We start from the raw sequence: 25245 nt of genomic DNA on the forward strand, positions 1-25245 counted from the left end.
CGCTAGTCTTCTCTGAGGCAATTACATCAAGGCGGTGTAGAGGTCTTGGCTACAAAGAGTGGTCTGTGCAGCCCAGAGACAGGATAGCGTGAAAAGCTGTCCTACCCCCTCACTGGAAGTGAGTGTCCCCTCTGCTTCATTAACAATGCCACATGCACCAGCAAGAACTGGCAGGATGTAGGCGAGGTCTCAGCCAACTTCCTCTGACTCATAAGTTGGCTGGAGTGGCAGAAACAGGACCACGTCATTGTGGTTCCCTCCAAGGCTCCATCTGGCTCTTCTGGGTCTTTAGCCATCCCCCCAATTCTGGTCTTGGACTTTATTCTCTTGGGAAAGTACACATGACCCTGGCTCTTAGCTGATCCTTTTAGGGCTCTGTTCTCACTACACGCCTAGATAATAGTGACTAGTTCCCTCTGCTGGTGAAGGGCCTGCTTTCTGGGTGAATGGGATCAGACCCTTTTTGAGAGGAGTTGGTGACTGCACCAGGGGTTTCTTGGCTACTCCTCACCAACTCACTCTCATTCTGATGGAGCATGCCATGGAGGGGCGCAGGGAAGGGAACGCAGACAGGGGCTGATTCCTGTGGGATACGCTAGTTCTTCCATACTAATCTTCACCTGCTCCAAATACCATTCATCTTTGACAAATCAACTTCATTACCTTGGGTGGGTCGATATGATACTCGGTAGTAATCAAAAGATGCAACAGGAGGGCTCCAGGAGACCATCACTGAGTCCTTGGTCACATTGCTAATTGTGATGTCTTTAGGAGGATCAATTCCTATGAGGATCCAGGCGGTTGTGGGAAAAAGACAGAAAGCACAGTGTGAAAAAGGAATTCCCATCCCTGGTTTTATGTTGAGCAAGAGCCAGTGGTGTTTCAGAGGCAGAACAGGCCTTGCTGAGTAACACGGCATCCTTAAAACCATGGTCAGGCTGATGTCTCACCTGCAACCTTGTAGGTGTGGCCAAGGCTGTGTTCATGGAGAACATTTTAACAATATGAAGCCAAGCTGGCAAGGTCTGTGCCTGTGCTGCAAATATTATCTATCTGAAGCACAACTAGAAACTTTTCTCTTAGTTTGTATGTTTTGTTTCAGAGTAACATAGTCATTTTCTCTGGGGAAACTTCTCTTGTACAAACCCAAGTCTCCCTCTGTCTCTTATTTTTAGCAGCTACCTTTGGTTCAATTTGGGAAAACTGCCTGTTGACTATAGAGGGATGTCAGAGCACAAGTCCAGAACAAATCCACTTTCCTAAATTGTATTTCATTTGTGCTGTATGCTTTTTTTTTTTGACAGCTAGGGGATTGCAGGGTTGAGTCAGCTGAGTGTTGTAACCACTTTTCCAGTTTGTGAATTCTTGTCAATATGAAGGAAAGTACTCAAATGCATATGTCCTCATCCACGTGTACCTGATATTTGGGATTATACTGGGGAATGATGAGATGGGAATGATTCACCTCATCGCAGAGGGCCTGTGTTTTCCAAATGTGCAAATCAACCCTATTCTATGAGTGCTAGTCACCACGTGGGTGCATGCTAGTAAAGTGTGATTCTGAGGAAGCATCATTTGCACTGGTGACCTTGCTGGGCAGTCAAGAGGTGGCTCTCCAGAACAGAAGCAGGTGTCTCCTCACTCTAGAGGGCTTCCTCCTGGAGACAAGATTTCTCCAGGGCTTTCTTCTAGGGCCTGGACGAATGCATTCAAGCCTTCCATATGGAAATTTTGGGTCTGTCCTACCTTCCAAATGGAAGTTTCCCACCTCGTGATCTTGTGCAGCACTCGAAGAAGTAGCTGTTTCAGAACAGCTCACTGACCCTCTCTAGCCATAGAGGCGATGCCTTACTCTTTGGGTGTTTCTCTTTTTAAATTTCATTGACTTGTCAAAGGCTACTGAGAACCCCATTCACCACCTGCTGTCAAGTTCTCCAGGCTCACCTGTGGTGATGGAGCCTACGATGGGCTCAGAGGTCACTGTGCCGTGGACAGCCACCAGGTTCACAATGTACTCAGTGGCGGGCTGCAGGCCCATCAGGACAGCATGCCTCTTGGTGGCATCCAGGGAAACCTCCATCATCTCTTCCTCTTCATCCCGGGGGCTGTAGTTCAGAATGAGTCTGTCTGCCGGGGGCGATGGGTCACTCCAGGTGATGTTCACACTGGAGGAGGTCACATGAGAAAAGTGCAAATGGGAGATGGGGCGGAAGCCTGCAAAGCAGAGATGGATGGTTCTGAAACACGTGTGGGGTGGTGGGGCCACTGGGCTAGAAGGGCCACCTGACTGATGGGATCTGTTCTCCTTGCTAATAAGGGCTACACCTTCACCCGCTAACCCACAGCTTCCACCTACTCACTCTCCAGGCCTGTCCATGTTCTTTTTTCCAAGCCATCTACTGAAAAAGGAATTCTGGTAAAACCAGAGATACCTCTGGGGGTTATTCATAATACTGACCCAGGATTTAAAGGCTCTCTCCTGGAAGGAATTGAACATAATCCCATGGATCCTCTGAATGCCCACTGATTTAGCGCAAGCCGAATCAGAACCATGTCCAGGCTCTGGGAAACCAGACATGAACGTTCAGGCATGCAGCAGCCTTGCTCACCTCTCCTCTCTACTTCCAACCATTCCCTGTTGATGTACTCATTCATTTTTCTCTCTCTTCTTTTTCTACCCATCTCTTCTTTCTCTTTTCTCTGAAGGAAATGGGGCTTTGCAAAAGTGGGTTGTCTGAATGACCTTCTCCTGCTGAAAACCACTGATCCCTGCATTGGGCTGGGCTCCCTATCACCCTGGTACCTGTGAAGGCATCCACAGTGGACTCCAGGCTCTGCTGCCGACCCCTCTCTGCGGTGATGGAAATGATGTACTCTGCCCCAGGCTCGAGATCTGTCAGAGTGTATGAGGTCCTGTCCCTGGGCACAGTGACTTCTGAGGCGATCCCAGAGGATGGGGTGAAAGTAATTCGGTAGTGGTCAATGGGGCCAGTGGCTTTGGTCCAGATGAGGGAGATGGAAGTTTCTGAGGAGGCTGTCACCATGAGGTCTCGGGGACTGTCAAGCTCTGTGGATCAACATAAGCAGTTTTATACAGGTTCCTCAGGAGGGCCAGTGTTTCTGAGCTATCAGCAGGCCTGCTGACCATGAGCATTAGCCTGTTATGGCTGACACTGATCCAGGGGCTTGGCAGGCAGACAGACAATTTGCAGAAAGGCGTTATGAGCTCTGATACTCCTGGAGGACATCCACCTCTGGGACAAAGGTGGCTGCTGATTTTCAAGCTCCCCATATTCATTTTCTCCCAGGCTCTCTCAGTAGGCCAACCAGGGCAAAACAGGAGCCACCATTAGATAGGGATATACGTTTCCTGGCAACAGCACTGCCCCGCCTCCCTCCCTCCCCCATCCCTGAGGTTGTTCTGACTTGGCCTAAACGTGGGTGTGCAGGCAAACAGATCTGAGGACTTCTGAAGACCCTTTTCCATCTGGCTCTCTAGAGAGGTTGTCTATGCTAGATTGAACCTTGGGACTGGAATTGGTCCAATATCCTCAGCCCAACCTAGGCTGTTTGTTATCTAAGATACTGGAGTGACTTTGAAATTTACACAGGGTTTGGAAGCAAAACTGTTGGATCCAGGGCAGCAAGAGTCCCAAATGGACTTTTATACTGCCCTTGGATTTAATGAGTTGTTCCAAAGTCTAGAAGTCTACTCCAGTGGCCTTTTTGAGGGCTTCTGTGGTACAGAGTAAGGGACACCCCATTCTGCCTGCTGTAGGATGGTCTGGATAGAAAAATGGCCTGTTATGGCACCAACCTATTTGGGATTTTCCACCTCTGCTTTGCACAGATCAGATCTGGGCAGTCCTTCAGACCATGGGAGACCAAGCACAGATCTACGGGGACGAAGGTGAAACTCCATCCTGCATGTCACATGTCAGAGGTTAGTTATAGGGTGGAGGTTGTTGCTAGGCTGATAGTTGTCACCAGAGACCTGTGAACTGGGGGGCATTGCCTTCTGACTAATCCTTGCCAGGACAGTCCTCCGTGGCTCCTCAGGCTTACAGGCTAACCGGGTCTTCTTCCTCACCCATCCTCTTACTCACCAGTCCTGGCATTCATGGTGGCTGGCACGCTTTGCTGTGAGTTCATGACGGCAGATATTCCAATTCCATACTCGGTGCCAGGTACCAGATCTATCAGTAGATGCAAAACCAGGCATTAGTGTGTGTGTGTTGGGGGTGTGGAAGGCTGAAAGGAGGGAAGAGAGTGGGCTTAGACTCTTGTTCAGATCTCATGTTTGGTCTTCCCAGAACCCCCTCCTAATTTTACCTATGAGGAAATCCCAGTTCCACTACTGAGGAAACCCATACAACGTCAATAGGAAGATCCAGCTGGTGCAGACCTTCCCTCTTGCTGCCTGTTGCCCTGGGAAGGCAGTGAGGCTACCCTTGTCAGTGACCTTTAGAGGTGCTCACCTGTGGAAGGTGTCCCTGTGTGCTTAGAGTCTCGGGTTGGCTAGAACCAGTGAAGGGGTTTCTTGTTAAATTGTGAATTGGGGGAGTGTGTAACCAAGAGGGACCGTGTAGACATGGGCCTTTAAAGCATTTCTTGAACGCTGTGTATGAGGACCAAATTACACCTTTTATAGATAGGAGCTGAGGCCATATGGGGACTCCTGGGTCCCTTCTAGAGAGCAACCATAGATGAACTTTTTCTCTGAGCACAGGGCTGTCAAGCCTTTAACGTGGTGGCATACAGAAGCCCTGTTGCTGTGGGTTCCCCAGCGAAGTAATTCAGGCCTCAGTGTAGTTAAAGCTATGGATCCAATTTTAGGATGACTTCTGGGGAACTCTGGGAGGATGGAAGAAATGCAAAAACTGTCCAACTAAAGGGTGTAAACCTCTCTGGGGAAATTCTTTTGGGGCTGAATACAAAGGATCATGAGAGGCTCCCAGAATGTCCGAAATTCTCTAAAGTTTCTGCTTACCCTATTCCATGTTCATTTTCGGACTAACTGGTTTGACTGGTGTCTTAGTTTTCTATTGCTGCTGTGACAACTTAACCACAACTTAGTGGCTTACAACAACACGAATTTATTATCTTACAATTCAGGAGGTCTGAGGTCTAAAATGGGTCAGCAGGGTTGCATTCCTTCTGGAAGCTCTAGGGGAGAATCCGTTTCTTTGCCTTTTCTGGCTTCTAGAGGCTGCCTGCGTTCCTTGGCTTACAGTCCCTTAATGCATCCTCAAAGCTAGCAACTTAGCGTGATCAAATCTATTTCTCTCTGACCTCTGCTTCCATTGTCACATCCACGCTGATTCTGACCACCCTGCTTTCTTCTTATAAGGACCTTGTGATTACATTGGGCCCACCTGGAGAGCACAGGATCATCTCCCCACCTCAAGATCTTTCATTTAATCACATCTGCAAAGTCCCCTTTGCCATGTAAGGTAACAGATTCACAGGTGCTAGGGATTAGAATGTGGACATCTCTGGGACCATTTTTCTATTTTCCATAACTGGCATCAAACCCATCCTCATTTATTGGGACTGGGATTGTAGAAAAATGCAACAAAATCAAATTATCATGCCTGGGGCCCTCTGATGGTCATTCTGAGTCTTTCTATAGGCTCTTTGTGGGACCTTGTGTGGCTCCCCAGAACCATGGCTGATTACAGTGCTATTCTGTAATTAAGTAACTCTTGTGCTTTTCAGAATTGAATGTGTTGGGCTGGCCCGTGGCTCTCTCGGGAGAGTGCGGTGTTGAGAACACCAAGGCCCCGAGTTCGGATCCCATATAGGGATGGCCGGTTAGCTCAGTGGCTGAGCGTGGTGCTGACAGAATTGAATGTGTTTTGGAGTCTCACCACAACCTTGTGAGGAAAGTGGGAAGGCAGTGTTTCTCCATCTGTATTAGTTTCCTGCGGCTGCTGTTACAAATTTCCACAAGCCAGGTGGCTTAAAGCAACAGAAACTTATTCTCCCACAGTTCTGACGTCTAGAAGACTGAAACCAAGGTGTCAGCATGGCCATGCTCCTCTGAAGGCTTGGGGGAGCCTCCAATGCCTCTTCCTAGCTCCGGTGGTCACCGGCAACCCTTTGGCCTTCCTTGGCTTGTAGCTGCTTCGCTCTCATCTCTGCCTCTGTTGTTCATGACCTTCTCCCTGTGTGTCTGTGTCTTGCTCGCTTCTTCTAAGGACACCAGTCACACTGGATTTAGGGCCCACCCTAATCTGGTATGACCTCATCTTAACTTGACTGCATCCATAAAGACCTTATTTCCAAATAAGGTCACACTCACAGATTCTGGGTGGACATGAACTTTTGGGAGACCACTATTCAATGCAGTACACTATCTTTTTATAAAGAGAAACTGAGGCATAGAGTAGTTCTGTGACCAGCTAGAAATGACCCCCAGGCTTCAGATCTCAGGGTTCAGGGCTTTCAGGAGGACTGGTAGGCCCCATCCCTCCCCTCGCACCTTACCACCTCCCCAGAGAAGCTGTGACTTTCCTGGGATCCCTAATTTTGAGCAACCTTTCCAAAACAAATGGTTTGGTTTAGCCAAGCAGAATGTTGCATGGTAGTCAGAGGGTTCCACACACCCCCCAGCCTGAGTATGGCTTCAGTATGGCCATGCAATAAATAACCCTATGCTTGAGAATGGCAGAGCCTACAGGGTTTTACTGGCCGGGCTCCCTCAATGGAATGCAGCCCTGAAGCCCTGCCCGGGCAGGCATCAGAATCAGCCCTCTTTTTTCCTTTCTTGAACCAGCTTCATCCTTTCCCAATCCTTAATTCTTTCTTTCTCTAAAGTGGCAACAGCAGTGGAAATAGACTGAAGTTGAACAGACTTTTAAGTCTGACATTCCTATGTTTATATTCAGGCTCTGCTACCCTCTACCTGTCTAACTTTGATTACTTAACATCTGTGAGCCTCAGTTTCTCTAGAATGGAAATGATAATAGTATATATTGCAGGATAGATACGGATTAAATGAATCAACTTGTTTAAAGTGCAGTCCCTGGCTCATAGTGACATTATTACCTTACACAGAGAACTATTCCAGAATTTTGAGCCCTTTTTTTGTAGGTGGTCTTATCAGTTACAAGAAGCGTCCCAGGGAGGTACAGGTTGGTCCTAGGTATACTTATGGTTGTTGGATTGCTGAGGCTTAGCCTGTTGGCTCTGATGGAAACCAATGACTTGGGGAGTTCAGGTGCTAGTGAGGAGCTCGTCCCTGGCTGTGCAGATACCTGTCTCTAGATTGAGTGGGTGATTGCAAAGCCCCAGATCTGTTCAAAGAACACATTTATCTGCATCAATATGTTCAGTGAGTCCCAGATACATCCTTGGTTGGAGAAATTAGAGTACCTTTGGTTGGAGAAATTAAAGTACCTTTGGGACATAAACCACTTTTCTCAGGCAACTGATTGAGACCTTCAATTGTCTATAATGGAGTAGAAATTCTCCATCGTAGATGAAGGGCGACAGATCAAGGGAGTAAGACAGAAATTATATGTTGCCAAACATCTGACATGTAACATTTTCATTTGAGTTTCTTATTTATGAAGCTTAAATAAAATGTTCAATAATTTACAACAGAATCATCTTTTCCCAGAAAACTGCAGAGCAGAATTTAAAGCACACTCTTGCTAGGTTTTCTGTCTAGGGGATTGGGAAGTGGGACTGGCTTACAGGTTTGTGCCTGCTGCTTTCCTTTGATTTCCAGCAGCTTTCTTCCCGAGCTACAAGTGAATTGTTGCTCTTCGCCAGCAGGTAAAATACAGTTCCACTGGCAAAGAAAATGTGCATCCGAGGCACATTCAGTGCACTTATATATCAGCACTCTGAGTACTCCTAGGGATTTCTCTCTTTTTAAAGATTCCATTGCTCTCTATCAATGCGCCCTTTATCCTCCCATCCAACTCCTGCAAGTGGTAGCATATAAATGGCTCTGTTCCTTTTCTTAACGATAGCTCTGAAAATTCGTCCCATAGGAAACCACCACTCTCCATCCTTATAGAACTTTCTTTGTTCAGCTTGGAGGCTGACAATTTTCTCAACTCTTACCTCACACCCATTCTCCTCTGAACCCCTGAAGCACCTAGTTTATCCACTTGACACGTATTATTGAAGACCTCCCTTGTGTTGGGCACGAGGTTGTGTGTTGGGGATACCAGAGAGAGCTGAACAGACATCACCCTTGCCCTTTGGGGGATAAAAAGGAATCTGTACTGAAAAAGTAAGTTAATGATTTATTGAATGCCCATAATATGTCAAGCACTGAGCTACACACACTAGGTAATCTAGAAAGATAACGAAGAAGAAACAGAGAGAAGAAAGGAGGGGCGAAAAATGAAGGAGAAGTTTTGAATGTCTGTTGATAAAGAGTTGTATAGTTATAATTAAGCTTCTTAGAGATCCGTGTATGTTTTCCTATTTAATTCCCTGGCAGCTCTGCTGAAAGTGTATTGCTGATGAGCAAACAGATGCTCAGAGAAGTCCACACCTTGACCCAGGTCAGAAAATGAATATGTGGGCACTTCAAATAGTTTGTGGGAAAATGGAATTAAAAGATAATATGAATCTTTTCTTGAAATTGTACACAATAAAACTAGGTATAGAGCCCAAATCTCTTATTCTTTCTGATACCTCATAGCTTGGTTCCTTTCCCTAAGACCCTTACAGGCTGGTAGGGGGGAGGGGAGTAAGCAAATTGGAATTTGAGAGTGATTTGGTTCTACATCATGGGCTGCTAAGAGCCATTCCAAAGGGGGGCTGAGATCAGCATGGGCTGATTTTTTTTTTTTCTTTACACATTTTCTAGAGAAGGGACTGGAGGTGACCCTCGAAAGCTAGCTATATTAGGAAAGACAGAGGGAAGGAAATATGCACTTCTCTGGGGGTCAGAATGGGGCATGGCAAGCAGTAACAGATTTAATTAGGGCTAGAGAAGAATGGGGACTAGCACCTTCCCACCTGCAGGGCAAGGACCATGGTGATGAAGTCAGAATGACCCCCCTCACCCCCCCGCCTCCATTCAGGAAAACTCTTCTTCAGCTTGCTGCTGCTAGCTGGGAAAGTGGTGAGGAGAAGGAGGCCCAAGAAACCAAGACTGCTGTCTTTTGCCAGCAAAAACATGAATGAGACACTTGGGGTCCACAGGCTTGCTTGAGTTCAGGTGGACATGTGGAAATATGGACCCTTTGGGCTCATCTTCCAAGTATCTTGGCACTCAAGTCTACCAAACTGGGTTTAGGGACTTGATTGGCCTTAGTGCACTGAACACCTGCCTTCACAGAGAGGGACCCACTGAGGGCCCTGCCCCCAAGGAGCTTGCAGTCAGTCTCTTAGTTTTTATATCAATATATTATTATATTATTATTTTTAGTTTTCATATTAGTCTCCTCACTTTGGGCCAAAGGATTTGAATTTTTTTTCAGTATATGGCATAGTGAAAAAATATATGCAGCACAGAAGCAGCATAGTGGTGGTGGAGCGTATTGGGGAGACTTGCAAGAGAAGATATCTGGACTGGGTTTTGAAAGATCTGTGGGGAAGGCATTCCAGGCAGAGGGAGTAGCAGATTTGAAGGCAGACTTGGCAACATTATTTATGAAAACCAGGGACCTAATGTAGGTCCCCTCATGGGAAAATTTTCCGATGGTGGAATTTGGAGAGCAGAGGTTCCATAGATGGGGAGATATCTGGGGACACAGGATCTTCTGAGAGCCTCTGAAATCACATCAGACAGGCAATAATCTACTTTTTAGTTAAATGGAAATCTAAGCTCCCAGGCTCCCCACCTTTTTGGATAATGGTAGGTGCTTCTTCAGGGTTCCCTGAGTGAGTCAACCTTTCCAGGACATCTCCTGCTTTTTTGGGGTGTGCGTGATGTTCATGTATCAAGAGAAGCAGTCAATTCCATCCTGATTTTAAGGAAAGGACTGGCCCAACAAACCCATATTTAAAAAGAAAAATAATATACTAGGGAATGTTCTCAGATGGAACTTTCTTGTTGCCAGTAACATTAATGAAAAGCAGGCTCATCACCCCCTGTGCTACGGGAACATCCCGTTTCTGAGTATTTACTGTAAACAAGCACTGCCTGCTGAAGAAGCTGAAGCAGAAGGTGAAACATTCCCACCTGGCTTTCTCCTGGTTCCCTTTTCTCCAGACTTTGAACACAAATAAGGGGAAGACGCGCTTATGTCCAGACTCTGAGGAGGAGGCCTGTAGAAGCCTCTGCCAGCTCTCTCCTCTTCCACTTGGGTCTCTGTAGTCCACTCTCCACCTTCCTGCCCCCCAGAAGGTGGCACCTTGTTTAGATGGTGTCTTATCAGAGTGACCACTTGGGGGCACTGTGACTTCACCCGAAGGAGGCTGAGCACAGCCTGGCCCTGGCCCCCAGGCCCAGCGCCCAGACCCCTAGTCCTCAGAAGAGCCGGGTCTGGCGCTCAGTTTGGGGTTTGTGCGCTGGTGCGCCAGGGGAGTGCAGACAGGGTGATGTGGACATGGACCGCCTTGGTCCGCACAGATTTGCCAGCTGGACTGCTTGTGGAGTCTCGGGTTTCTTCACGGAAAGTCCTCCTGTGGACAAGCACATTGCCTGCCTGGGCACCTTGAGGAGCCCACCTTATTGTCACTAGATCCCCATTTGGACCCTGAGGAAAAAATGTGGGGGTTGGTTTGTGGCCCCCATTCTGTGACCCCAGCACCCACAGACCTTGAAGGTGGCAGCTCACAGAGCTTGATTGGGACACGCGTGCAGACGTGAGCCTGGCAAGTGTGAGTGAGTGTGTGCGTGTGTATGTATGTGTGTGAGTGTGTGTGCATGGCTGGCTATGAGTCTGGGTTTTCTTGCAGTCCTCCCTTGCCTCATGTCTGCAGGAGTCTTCAAGCCCCCAGGCTTCCTAGGCCCTGCTGGTAACTTTTCTGATTAGCAGCTTGCTGACTGGAGGTGCAGGGGGAGGTGGCTGGTTGGGAGGTGCCACCATGAGGCACACAAGGGCACCCTGCAGTGAGTGAGGGAGGCACTGGGGTAGAGCCCAGTGCGCACATGGCCATAAGGGACAGCTCCTTTTGCCTGTGTCCTGGTCTCATGGACCCTCAAATGTGGGCTCTGTTGATGACGGAGGACCAGGTGGGAGAGTGTAGATGACTGAGGTGAGCCCCTCTCCCCTCCTGGGAAAACGCGGCAGCCAGGCGCCCTTCTGATGACAGACTGGAGGAGTCACCTCAGACACAAAGGCCAGGGTAGTGTTTACAATTTTCATTAGTCCCAGGCAGGGAGGCTGGTATTTTGACTAAATTCCTTTTAGGGACTGAGAGTCTCCTTGCTTCCCTCTCTCTATCTCCCTCCCTCTCTCTATTAGGAGTTTTCTATATGGTTTACTGGGTTTTGTTACTACCCAGAAAGCAGAGCAGTGCTGCCAGTCCTTGTTCCATGGTGTCAAGTTCTAATCTGGGGCACCTTGATGAATCTGTAAGGTGTGTGACACTCGGTGGCCCCTTTGGGACTGCAGGAATGGTACAGGGGCCAAGCAGACATCATCCAGCCTAAGAGGCTGAGCCTAAAAAAAAGACTCGTCATTAAGGACACAGAAGCCACTAGCAAGGAGAAAGAAAAAAATCATTGCAGACACAGAATCTATTGTTCAGAAACAAATTTGTACTCCAGAGGGAATTCTCTGGGCATTGCTTACAGAGAATAATGGGGAAAAAATGTTTAGTACTTTGTGCCCATCCTGAGCTCTGTTGCAAAGGGCAAGGCTTGTGAAGAAGGAGGTTGGGGGGGTGCTTGCTGTGAGCCCTCTGAGTGACTCAGAGACCCGAGAGTCAGAAAGAGCCTGGGTTCCACAGCAAAGAGGAAAAAGGTGGCCTCTCAGACAAGGGCTTCTGCAGGGAATAGCAAATGCAGGTGTCCTCCAACTTTGAGGGTCAAGAGTCAGTTATGAAAATAGAGGGGGTCTGAACTGTGCCAGGGAAAGGCCAGGCTGCCATGGATCCAGGTCTGAGCTTTGTGGGAAACAGATCAAATACTGGGTGCTCCCTGTGTGCCAGGCTCCATCCTAAGTGCTTATGTGCAGAGATATGATTTCATTTAATCCTCACAACAACTCTAGGACATACACAGGATGTCCTTCAGACAAGGAAATTTGCCCAAGGATGCACACCTACCAGGGTGCTGTCAAACCTGAGTGGGGTGACTTCAGAAGTTCTTGCCCACTAATGTGCACATGAATTACGTGGGGGGTTTCTAAATGCAGGCTCTGATTTGTAGATCTGTGGGGACAGGGCTCTAACATCTCCCAGGGCAATGCCCATGCAGTGGATGCCATGTCACACTCTGAGAAGCAACGGTCTACACCGCTGTGCCACGTCATTAAAGGAAGTCATCCTAAACCGTTCGTGACCTCACAAACCTCCTCATGTTGACACTATGAGGTAAGTGGTATCATTCCCCCTTTACAGATGAAGAAACAGAGGGCTTAGAGGGGTTAAGTCAGTTGCCCAAACCCACAGAAATTGACCAACCTGGAGGCAGAGTCCAGAGTCTGGGCTTTTAACATGTGGCACAGAGCAAAGCATTCAAACAAGACTGGGGCCGAACACAGGCCACAGAGGCGGAAGAACTCTCCTTCTTAGGGCTCAGGTTGGGGAATGAGGGAGAAAGGACACCTGCTTAGATCTGGGATCAAGCTTCTCCCTTTCCCCGTTCTATTCTTCATGCCCCTTACCTCTCTTCCCCCAGATACTGCTGCAGGAGAGTGAGCAATGCTCGTAACTCGTGTCTCAGCCAGTACAGTTGTATGCGATTTCCTCACATGCCTATAAATCCCTTCTTAAATAACGTAAAGCTATTTGCTTTTGTAAATCTCCCCAGCAGTAGCTCCCTGGGATAATGATGTGATGTGATGTGATGTGATGTGATGTGATGTGTGTGTGTGTGTGTGTGTGTGTGTGTGTGTGTGTGTGTGTATGATTTCACAAGCCCCACTCTAACACAAAAAATCAACCTAAGTGCACTACTCAATAATAATTTTCCCATCCCTCATAGGTCTGCAGCATTTAAATCTGGACTGTCCCTTTCATTTTACTTCTTTGGGAGAAGCAGCCATGGAAGGGAAGCCTTCCAGCTGGGACTTGGAAGAACTGGCTTTGAATCACAGCTGTGCCCCTCGCTAGCTTTGTGAACTTGGGCAAGTTTCCAAACTCCCCGAGCCTTAGTTTCCTCATCTATAGAATGGGGATTCTGACAATACCTACCTCACATGGTTGTGGTGAAGATTAAATAAGCTATAACTATGTGAAGGTGCCTGGAATAAGGTAGATGATCAATGAATGTAGAATCTCCATTTTTCCTGGCAGTGAGAGAATAACTAGGACATGACTGGGTTCTCTATATCTCTCATGGTTTTATGGTGTATCCTCCATCCAAACAACTAGCCATCAGTTTTGTAAAACTGCTAATTGCAAATCAGCCTGCAGCTGTAGGCGGGGATGGGCTGTGTTTAGAATCTGTTCCCTCCTGTATCATTTCAGTTTTTTGTTTAGCTTTAATTTTTGTGACTGTCTTCAGATCTCTGCCAGGCCCTTACGCCAGCTGGTCTGTCCTCTCTATGTCTAATTCACCCCCGCTGACCTGCTTTCTCAGCATATCTTTCCATCTCCTTGCTGTGTTTTCAGGAGTGTGTTTGTCTGGAAAAGCCATTTGTTATATTTACTTTAACTGGCCTCATTTGGCAAGGCGGTCTGGGATTTCAGCTTGGGAAGAAGACAGCTTTGATTATACTGCCTTTGTTTACTGTACGCACTCTTCGCTGTGCATCCCTTGTCTACTAAGACAGCAAATACTTTTGCAGAAAGCCAAGACACATGTTAAACAGAGTCTCTGTCTTGAGCACACTGGCAGCCCCTGGTCCACAACTACCTCACATAGCATCTCTTTCATCTGAAAACCATGCCCCGTGCTATGGTTCAAACGTGTCCCCCAAAAGTTCATGTGGTGGAAAGTTGATCTCCATTGTAACAGTGTTGAGAGGGCGGGGAATCCTATTACATCATTTGAGAGGTGGGGCCTTTGAGAGGTGATTACATTGTGAGGACTACACCCTTGTGTATGGATTGATTCATTCATGCAGCAATGGTTGTGGTTTTGATGGCTTTAAAAGGAGAGAAAATGAGGAGGTTAGCTCTCTTGCTCAGCCCATTCTTGCCATGTGACACCCTGCATTGCTATGATGAAGGTCCTCACCAGATGTGTTCCCTGAACCTTGGACTTCCAGCCTCCAAACTGTAAGAAATAAATTTCACTTCCTTATAATTATCCAGTTTCAGGTATTCTGTTACCAACAACAGAAATGGATGAACACACCCTGCATTTCCACACACTTTGCTGAGTCCAGCAGGTAGGTTTTCTTGGATGGGTGTGCCAAAGTTCCCAGGAGGAGCACTGACAGGGTCCCATACCCCTGAGAGGACAGAGAACACTCCCCAGCAGGCACCAAGTGGCCTAAGGCACTGCCTTAGTCCACCACCATCATCTCCCGCTTTGACTCCAGCAACAGCCTTCTGACCATTCTCCCTGCTCCTGGCCTTGCCCTCCTCTGTACAAATCTAGTCATTGCACTGCCTTGTTGAAAATCCTCCAGCGACTCCCCACTGCCCTCCAGAATAAACCCAAATCCTTTACAGGGTGTATAAGGCATGACCAGGATCTCACCTCATCTCTGGCCTCTTGCAGCCTATGCTCCAGTCCTAGAGAACTTTTGCAGTTTCATGTATTCATTCATTCTAGGACCTTATACATGTTAGCCACTGTGCAGGACCCTGGGGATTCAATGATGAGCAGAAACAAATATGGGAAGTTGTTTCCAGAGCTTTAGGTCTAGGGTGGGAGACTGGCAATCAAATAGCTGTGCCCACGTATGTAAAATGCCAATGTGAGGAATGCTAGGAGGTAGGTGGTAACTGGCAGGGTGAGTGCAGGACAGGAAGCTCTGACCTTGGCTGGGAACCAGAGAGGCTCCCTGAGAAGTGACAAATGGCTGGGAGCTGCAAGGGAAGCCAATGTCAACTAGGTAAAGAGGGTGGTAGAAGTGCCTGTTGGGGAGGGAACAGCATGTGCCAAGCCCTGCGGCAGGAGGGACTGAAAGAAGCAGACTGCAGGCCTGGAGCACAGAGAGCACTGGTGGGGCAGTGGGGCGTGGAAACCAGGCAGGGCCTGCTGGGCCACTTTAAGGGTCTGGGGTTAGCCTAAGAGCAGTGGGAAGTCCCTGGAATGTATGCACAATGCGATGGCATCATCAGGAATGCACTTTGAGAAGACCACTGGTGGAGTGAAGAGAGGGACAGACGGGGCAGGAGAGAACGTGGGGAGGTTATTGCAGTGGTGGAGGTAAGAGGTGATAGTAGTTTAGACCAGGAGATGGCAGTACCGTGGACACATATTTGATAGATACATAAGATTAAATCAATACGATTTGCAATGGGTTAGATGTGGAGCGGGTAGGTTGGAGAGAGAGCTGTGAGAGTGTAGACTCAGTGACCTACGCGCCCCCAAGAGATAGGTCTTACTCACCTGTGAGGGTGGCCCTTGTGGTTGGACCGATGCTCTTGGGGACCAGCACCTCATGGTATTGCTCACCAGCCAGGGTGCTATACACAACCTTGTACTCCTGAACCTCAGCCTCGCTGTTATCCCACTCGAGGTCAAGGCTGCTTGCCGTGCGGGAGCCAACCCGCAAGTTCTTGGGGGCATCAATCTCTAGAAATAGACAGACATCACCAACATCACCTTTGTGGTGCATATCGGACTTTAAAAAGCTTTGGGGTGAGAGCCCCCACCCCTGTCCCTCTGCCTCACATGCAAGGCTGCCCTTGAGTTTTTGGTCTGGCGTGACAAATTCCTTGGAAAGATTAGAGAGTTTTATTTGGAAGTCAGATATCCTCGCACTTTGTGCTTCTCTTTCTGTTCAAGAATTCCAGTAGTGTTCTAGAAACTTTAAAATGAACCAGTTAATATCACAAGCTTAAAAATAAAGCAAGGGAAACCCTGGTAGAAGAAAATCAGAGACGGCTCCTAAGTGATTAAGATGGAAGAGAGGGACATCCAATTTGACCACTAAGCGAAAAGAAGACGGCTGATATCAAGATTTTGAAGCATAAGCTGTCTTCCCCTGGGCTGACTTCCAGCCCACAAAACTTCCAGACACTGCTGGAAGTTTTGTGGGCTGGAAAATTAAGAGATGTTTAAAGGATGTGATGTAGTGAAATGAGTGTGGGCTTTGGAGTCAGGCCTCGGTTTCATTCCCAGCTCTGACACAGTGATGGGACCATGGACAAGTATTTGAACATCATGGAGCCTTGATGGCCACCTCTGTAAAGGAGGCAGATAATTCTGACATTTCAGGTGCTTGTACATAATAGATCTGCAACATAACCAGTGCCATCTTAGATAAGCACCAGCACGAAATAGCCGCCAGCCTCATCTTCCACTCCAGCACCAAGACCCTCCCCCTTTCCCTTTAGGAGAAGCCTCCTGACTTAGAAACTACTTTCCCACTTCTGCATCGGTGCAGTTCTCCACCCAGTTACATCAACCTAATGGTCCCTGCCCTCATACATTTCACGCCCAAAAAGTAATATAAACTCTTGCAAACCCATTGCTGGGGCTGTCCCCATTTTCAGGGCAGCCCCGGGCTATCTTCCATTTTGAGTACAGCCCGGCAGATTTCTTTCTTTAATAAAGCTTGAACGGTACCCGGCATCTCGGCTCTCTTTCCTTCACTACAGTTAGACTATGCAAATGAACTGTGTGGCCCGGTGCCTGGTGCAAACACAGGTGCCCAAGATGGCTCACTGCCTGTTGCCACCGAAGCTCTTCCTGAGGTTCACCAGCATGGCACTCCCAATACTTGCTCTCTGGGAATCCAAGGATTCTGAAGCCATGAAAGAAGCATTGCACTGGGTTCTCTCCCACAGTCCTGGGGGGCTGCTTCTCTCTCCAAGACTGGCCATCTCCTCAGTCTTATCAGGGCAGAAACAACTTGCAGTGTAATAAGGTACTGCCCTGAAAAACTTCCACTTAAAAAATTCCAGATAGTTCTTGTCTTTGAGGCTTGAATTTCACTTTGGAGCGAACCATTTGTTCTGAGAAATCCTCCTTGCAAATAAATGCGAGGCGAGTATCCACCATTGTTCTTGTGGAAGACTGGAATGCTGTGAATCAATCTGAATGCAGAGGCTTGGGAGTAAGAAGTGTTCTGTTTAGTGATGTAAATTGGGTGAATCTTTTAGCAGATTTATGTCCCTGCAGCTTATTTTTCTGAGAAAAGTCTTCTCACTCAATGTACTTTAGCAAACCAGATAAGGTGTGTGTTCTCTCTCCAGCAGTTGGATGGACAGAAGAGCTTGGATAGACACACATGTGGAGGGACGGCCGGGACCACCCGCCCCTGAATCGCATGCGTGGGGAGCAGATGGTCACAGGGACCAGACTGGGCTTGGTATGCATGGCCTGAACTGAACTGGAGCAGAAAAATGTTAGAGTTAAAGTTAAGGTTGAGACCTGTACCCAGTGTTCTTCACCACTAAAAAACTCACACCTTGGAAATGTTAGACTATGGTTTTTGTTTTTTGGTCATAGGGCCTGTGCCCTGTGGATAGGGGGCTGTGTTTTCTCTAAAAGGACCAGACATTTCCAATGTCAAGGACCCTAAAAGAGGTAAGTCTTAGAACGAGGGCTTGGATGGTAGGTCTTAGAAGTGAGGTTGTTGAAAGGTTAGAAATCTTAGATTCTCATTGATTTTAGAATAGGGTTTTTAGGTAAATGCATGCATGGGGCAAAAGCCCTGGACAGGGGGCCACAGCCCACAGATAGTGTGGCAAAAGCCCATCTAATCAACTCTTAATCACTGTTTAGGTATGGGATTGTATACTTTAATGTTTTTAAAGATAACAGGTGGTTGTCTTATGGATCCTGTTAAGAGATTTTAAGAATTGCTGAAGGGAAAGTTGTGGAAAAAATGTTTGCTAGGGGCAAGCTGTCTGTTGGGGAATCTTTAGAGATAATAGTATTTAGATTTTATCATAAGAATGTAACTTTTGCTTAAGGAGAGGTCATACTGTAGATAATGAGCCAGTTTAACCAACTTAGCTTTTCACTAATCGTACTTTGGAATGTCACATTGTTAATTTTACTGATGTTACTCGTTTCCATTATTAGGGTATACTTAGCCATAGATAACTTTTGTAGCATTGCCCATGTCCGTATGTCCTTTTGTAATGATTGAATCCACTGAATTTTCTTGTGAAACTTCCTTGTCTTTACAATAAAAAACCAGAAGCTCACTTTGAATCAGGGCTGTTACATTCAGCTTTCTCCTTCTAACCCAGGAGTTGCTGAGGTGCGGTCCCTCTGGGCTTCTCAACACATTCACGGTGCTTTGAGTGATCCTTTTTTGAGTCTCTGTTACACAGGGAGATGTGTGACATGAGGTGACCTTGTTTGCTCCCCCTGACCTTGAAGCCTGACCTCTAGGAGGGGAAGCTGCAGGACAGCCCGTGGGTGGGTGCTGAGCTGGTGTCTGCAACACGTCAGCAGGACAGGCCTGAGGCAAAGACAGATGTCCAGTGGGGTCCTGCGGAGGGACTTGGGACTGAGGACTCCGGTCATAGCCATATCTAGACTCTGAAACATAAATTGGATCAAATGATTCCTCTCCTTAAAACTTTCCTGTTGCTCCCTGTTACAAACCCCTAATCGTGGCCTGCAGGGATCTGCGTGGTCTGGCCCTGCCTGCTTCTCAGACATCATCCGGTAACACTCTTGCCTCTTTTCTACTCCTGAAACACATCAAGCGTATTCCTACCTCAGGATCTTTGCACTGGCTATCACCTTTGCCTGGAATGCTCTTCTCTAGGTCCTCACATGGCTTAGCTCACTTAGGACTTAGTTAAAATGTCACCTCTTCAGAGAGGCCTTTCCAAACCCTTCATCCAATGTGGCCTTCCTTCTATATCATCCATTCCACTCATAGTACTCATGACTGAAGTGATCACATGTTTCCTTTCTTCCTCATTGTCCAGTTTCCCCACTAGAACGTAATTCATGTGAAGTAGCATCTTGTCTGTTTTATTTGTTCTGTAGCCTCAGTGCCCAGAACAGTGCTTGGTACCCAGTAGGTGTTCAAAACATACATGCTAAGTGACTAAATAAATATTGTCAGTTGTCTGTTTTGTTTGCTACCTTAAAGCCTTTAGCAGAGTCTCGTTAAATATTGTAGCTGTGGGCTTAGAAGACGCTTGGGTGAGGTGGTGCAGGGAGAACAGCTTTGACCGAGGGCAGCTGGTCTTTCAAGGGCAGGAGCCCTTTCTGCCGTCTGCAGCCAGAATCTTGTTGAGCTGGCAGGTGCCATCCATGTTGAACTTGCGAAAGGATTTCCTGGAGGATCCCAGAGTGGAATCATTGCCAAGAAGGTGGGGGCTTGAACTGCTGTGACTTGGGCCTTCCTATTTGTTTTCTAGGGCTACTGTAACAAGGTACCACAAACTGGGTATCTTAAACAATAGAAATTTATTGTCAGACATCTGAGATTAAGGTGTCGGCAGAGCTGCTTGCTTCTGAGGGCTGGGAGGGGCAATCTGTTTCATGCTGTTCTCCTGGCATCCAGTGACCATCTGATGACCTTTGGCATTTCTTGGCTCATAGAAGAATCAGCCGGTCTCTGCCTTCATCTCCACATGGCATTCTCCTTGTTCGCATCTGTCTCTGTGTCCAAATAGTCCCTTTTTACAAGGACACAGTCATATTATCTAATTATCTAATCTTAATTTACTTATCTGCCAAAACCCTATTTCCAAATAAGGTCACATTCACAGGTATTGAGGATTAAGATTTCCACATCTTTTCAGGGGACACAATTCAACCCCGTATCATCATTAAAGAGAAGTCAAAGCAGCAACCTCCTGTTGGCCAAATGCCCTGTTGCCTGCTTTTGGTGCCTTGAGAGACATGGGCTAAGGGAAGGTCTTTGGTGGAGAGAAAACAATCCCAGGAGCTACCCCCCCCCCCCCCCCACGAGGGCAACTGAAACCAGAGGGTTTCCTAGGGCTGGCTTCTCCCCAGTCACCAGCCTTGCTGTGCTTCGATCAGGGCTCTTTCCTTTTTCAGAGCAGCTCTATGAACAGGCAAATATCCTACTCACCATGCAGGAAGCAAATCTCTGTTTTAATTGCCTGTGCAATTAGTGCACTCCTATTGTCGAAGCCATCACCTGGAAAAGCTCTTTGGTTAATTTGAATTTAAGTGAAGTTCTGAAAGGACTGAGGGCCCTGCTGTGAGGGTCTGGGCACCCTCTCATCACTCAACTACACCTGCCAACCCCGGGCCTAGACGATCTATCTCCAAAGTTGTTTGTCTCTCTGCCCTTCTTCCTCCTCACCCTCCTGGAGCAGAGGGGAGCGGGTCTGAGGTGCAGGCTGAGGCTGCATTGAGAAGGCAGCCACCTAACTGCTGCCAATCCACCAGGCAACTGGAAACAGAGAATCACACAGCGACAAACTGAAACTCAGGGGGAGCTCCTAGGAGGTGGAATGTAATTGTCTGGATTGGAATTTTCCTGGGCCACTGGCCAACCCTGCTTCCATCCTGTCGGCCTGAACATCAACAATTTGCTTTTCATCACACTGCTCAAGAGCTCTCTTCTCCTTCTTTGCCTCTTCAAACTCCTTATCAGAGCAAAGCACAAAGAAACCACTTTTCAAACATAAACTATCTTGAAATTAGGAATAGAATGCAGGACTCATGGCCCACAGGAGATACCCCGACCCTAAGTGAGTGGTGTTGTGGGGGTGGGGAGGAAAGGCTGACCTTGAATAAGCCAAGAAGGGACACCGTGGGATGTCCTTCCTCATGATCTGTTCTAAACATTTTTGGTTAAGTGAGGAAGAAGAAGGAAAGAAATAGGAGCAGAATTCAGTTCTTTTTTCAAGGAGCACACTCAGTCACTGGGGATCTCAAGATATGTTTGGTGAAAAATCCCACTGGTCACCCCCTGGGTTAAGGTGGGAAGGGGGTTGGACAGAAATCCTAACAGGATCCCTTTCAGAATCAAACCCTGCCTTCTCCAGCTCATCAATGTCTATACTTGCTTCCTTTTAGGGGGGAAGCTTTTCCCCCTCCTGATGTTTCCTTCTGTGGCAGGGAGGAGGCCTATCATAAGACTCCTGGCCTCTTTCTTTTACTGGGGAAGATGGACTTACCTAAATGGTGAGATTCACGGCAGGACCTGGGCATGGCCCTTCCGCTCTTCTCTCCCATGGGACGGGCTGCCCCCAGGGATCAGCCATTGCCTATTTCTCCATGCTGATAGTCTGGACCTGAGTAGTCTCCCACCTTCTGCCCCATGGGGAGACTTGCCCAGGTCCAGAGGGGCCATTCAATTTGCAAACCCATCTGGCTGTCACACTGAGCTACATACTCCAATCTAGAAGATACTTTGGCGTCCATCTGTCTTACTCTTTGTCTTACCTATCGGTTGATTTTAAACACAGATAGAGCAGAGGGATGCTATTTATTGAGCCTCCTGGAAGCCTCTAGACTTACTTTATCCTGTAATTGGCTCTTATGCTGCAACCCAGGGTAGGATGATCGAATTAGTGATTCTCCTAATTTACCCTGTCAGAAGATGCTGGTTCTTAGATCTTACAAATGTTATCAGTTTCTTTTGATCCCTGGGACAACTTGCGAGTTGGCAGAGACATTCCTTGACATGTGATCTCCCCAAGGCAGAGAGGCTGAGACAGAGAATGTCGATTAGCTAGAGACTCAATAACTAATCTGATCACAGGTCCCTGTTGACCCAGTAAGGGTGCCAGGAAACCTGTCTTTTGGATGGAGCCTGTCCTACTTGCCCACTAACTGGACAGACTGATGGGAACTGAGGGTCAGGGAGCAAGTTATGCTGGGGCCTGGCCTTTTCTGACCATTGGGGAAGTTCTTTAAAAGTCTCAACAGCCTTGGGAAAGGGGGGTGGTCATCACAGCAAGGCAGGGGGTATTTTTATGGGCTTTTTCCAGCCTCCCATCTGTGGGAATCAGGCCTCATATGAGCCTTATTGTTAGCACTTCCACATGGCAGGTGAGTCACAGAATCTGTTAGAAGGTCTGCTGGGGTTGTGCAGGTGGGCTTTGGGCAATGCCATGATGCACCACCATGGTGGTGTAGTCATTGCAGATTTATAGAATTATTACAACAATTTCCAGCAAACGGCAATAAAGTATCTTGAGGAAGGGGCACCTTCTCTTGAACCCTCTCAAAATTGCCATCTGGGCTAGCAATATGGATGCTTAAATGTCTTCAAGACAAACTTGGCATTGTACAACTGAGAAATGTGAGACCCTCAGGGTGAAGGGACTTATATCAAGTCACAGATCTGGCTGGTAGCAGAGATAGGATGAAAACCAGCTCTCCTTGCTGCAGGTGCACTGCCTGCTTCCCCTCTGTACTATGGTGTCTGCATCAGCAGGAGCCTGGAGCCTCTCGCTTCCTCCTTGCAGTGTCTGTGATCACGCAGAGGCCCAAGCATATCTCCTCTCACTCCACCCATACTCCTCCTGCCATGACCACAACTCCAGTGGCCTCCACCCCTCTACCCCCACCACCCCCTTACCTGTAGTAAACTGGGTGGTCGTGGAATCACTCTCGTTGGTTCCTCGGACTGCGCTGACAGACACCTCATAGCGGGAGCCAGGCCGCAGGGCCTGAACAGAGTATTGGCTCAAGGGGGGCTGCAGCCGGAAGGTGGTCTTCCCACCTTCCCCGCCCACCAAGCCATATTTCAAGAGAATGAAATCGACTTTGGCTCGAGGTGGGGTCCACTCCACAAAAGCCACGGTGTCAGAGACATCTCGAACCAGGATCTGCGTGGGCCCATCAATGACTGAATGAGAAGGATCAAATAGAATAAAAAGTGGGATTGAGAAATAAGCCTTCAGTGTCAGCTCTCTCCTTTCCTCCTTACGCTAGTCTGGATGGGTATTAAGATGCCATTTTACAGATGGGGAAAATGAGGCACAGTAGGATAAAATATCTTTCCTGAGGATACGTAATTTGGCAAGAGGGGAGCTGACAAGGGAACTCAGTTTCCCTGAATCTTGGTCTAATTCTCCTTTTACTAGGCTGTGGTTTTCAGGTGCTGGCATTTTCCAGTCTTGGCAGGGGAAGGGCACTTACTGGCTTGGGAAAGTCATCCTTGTTTCCTTCTGGAGGTAATGGGGCAGAGAACTGAGGACTAAGCTTGGGGTGTGTGCCTGGTGCTCAGCCTTAGCCTTACTTACAGCCCTTAGGAAAGACTAGGAAATGACCTGCCCTGTCTAAACATCCAAGACTTCCAGCTTGGTTGCCTAAGATGACATCATGAGTATCCAAAAGTTGTCTCTGCTCAGCCACACTAATAGCCTAGTCAACCCAGCTGCTAAGACTGTAGCAAAACCCAACAGACATTTGCACTTGTAAACATGAAACATTCCTTCTAGGGAAACTTGCTCCTTTGAATAAAAAGAACCCCAGCTTTGAAACAGTTTCTTGTGGGTCATTTTTTCCCACCTGTTCTTGCGTATTCCTGAGCTGGAAGGGCTCTGCAGTCACACATATGTCTTTGAGGTTCCCCAGCATGTGTCTCTCATAAGCCCTGGCTTCTGGTGCTGTGCAGCTGAGGGACACCTAGAAAAGCTGGCTGGTTTCCTACAGGGCCCACCATCTGTGGTTCCAGCACCCACATGGGGTCCTGCCCAAATTGAATTAGATGATGGGAGGGAAGGGACATGAGGGAATGTAGAAGGAGAATAGAGAAAGAAAGGGCTTAATGAGGAGAACAGAAAATGATGTTCTCAACTCCTCATGGGACGTCTGCATGGCCAACATGCCCTTTGAGAATTACCCATCACTTGCTAAAAGACTAGGCCCAGCCACCATGTTCACATCACTATTTGACTATGCCCTCTGGCTGGAGGTGACTAGTATTAATATTGATTTTCTTCAAAGGTTTGGAATTAAAACCAGAAACTCTAGTTCTCTAATTAGCTTGTGTTGGGGCCTGTATGGCAGGGCTAGTGTGGTTATTCTCTACCATACTCACATAGAAATAGAAAACATCTGATATAAAGAAGCGGGGGTTGGGGAGAGAGAGAGAGAGGCAGAAATGAGTGACCATGTGGAGCTTCTAGAAAGATACAGAGAGTAACTCGATTCCTGAAGTCCTGTTTGCTGGTTCAAGTCTTTTGTGAGGCCCGGATACATTTCTGGCCCTGGGGTTCCCATGAGACACTCTATATCCTTCCAGTAAATTTTCTCTTTTGCTTTAGCTAGTTGAAGTAAGTTTATCTTCCTTGTTACCAGAGAGTATGTCTTGACTGAGACTTTTTTTTCTAACCAATCCACACTGGGCCACTTTCTATTCTGCATCCAGAATGAAGTGTCTCTCTCAGGACTGTCTAAGGCTTCTCTTGGACCTCTCAGTTTTTCAGAGTTGGGCCTTTACAACTTTCCACCACACCCTCTTTCTGGGTCTAGCCCAGTCTCATTTAATCTTAAGCAGCTTAGGGTTTTTGGTCTTGAACCAGCTAAAATGAAAATCGCCAGACCATTTTGGTGCCACCTGGTTTGGAGTTAAAATGAAGTCCAGGCTTTCATATATAAGGTAGTAATGGGATTAACAGCACACATCCAGACGGTTTCTTTTTAGCAGGCTGCTCCTGGTGGTTTTAGATAACTTGGGCCTTTGAAATTTAATTTAATTTAATTATGAAATGGGGGAAGCAGCCTCCTCAGTGCTGTATGAGCATAGTGCCTGAAACATGGTAGACACTCGGTTAATGAGCGCTGAGTAAATGAAACGAATGGATGATCCTCTTTATCCATGAGAAAGAAGGGGAAGCATTTGAATGAACTGGAGATTTTTTAAATAAAAGGTGTGTAGAAACTCAAATGACAACATAAGCCACATAAGGCTTTTGTCCTTCAACTCTTTAAATCCAAAATACCCTAATCATAATGGATTGTCCATATTAGTATGTGATTATGTAGCACAGAGGGCTCTAGCTGCAGGAGGTCTTGTAATTTGCATTCACGAAATGGCCTGCCTGGAAGGAGCCAGTCTGAGTGGCTGATGAGGATGCAGAGCTCCGCAGTAGGGGGCTGGTGTAGGTCAGACCCTCGCAGAAGGAAATAATTAA

General features: G+C 47.4%; 1 protein-coding gene across 1 annotated transcript in view; it reads right to left on the reverse strand.

The window, feature by feature from the left end:
• Window positions 1-25245, reverse strand: part of TNR (tenascin R) — a 77824-nt gene that overhangs the window by 34195 nt on the left and 18384 nt on the right. The window contains exons 6-11 of the mRNA XM_063106391.1: window positions 22683-22952; window positions 15590-15775; window positions 4107-4196; window positions 2804-3067; window positions 1945-2214; window positions 664-783 (exon numbers count right to left, since the gene is read on the reverse strand). Coding sequence (XP_062962461.1) covers window positions 664-783; window positions 1945-2214; window positions 2804-3067; window positions 4107-4196; window positions 15590-15775; window positions 22683-22952 — 1200 coding nt within the window. The remainder of the gene's footprint in view (window positions 1-663; window positions 784-1944; window positions 2215-2803; window positions 3068-4106; window positions 4197-15589; window positions 15776-22682; window positions 22953-25245) is intronic.

The sequence above is a fragment of the Cynocephalus volans genome, chromosome 8, assembly GCF_027409185.1.
Source record: "Cynocephalus volans isolate mCynVol1 chromosome 8, mCynVol1.pri, whole genome shotgun sequence".
Taxonomy (NCBI): Eukaryota; Metazoa; Chordata; class Mammalia; order Dermoptera; family Cynocephalidae; genus Cynocephalus; species Cynocephalus volans.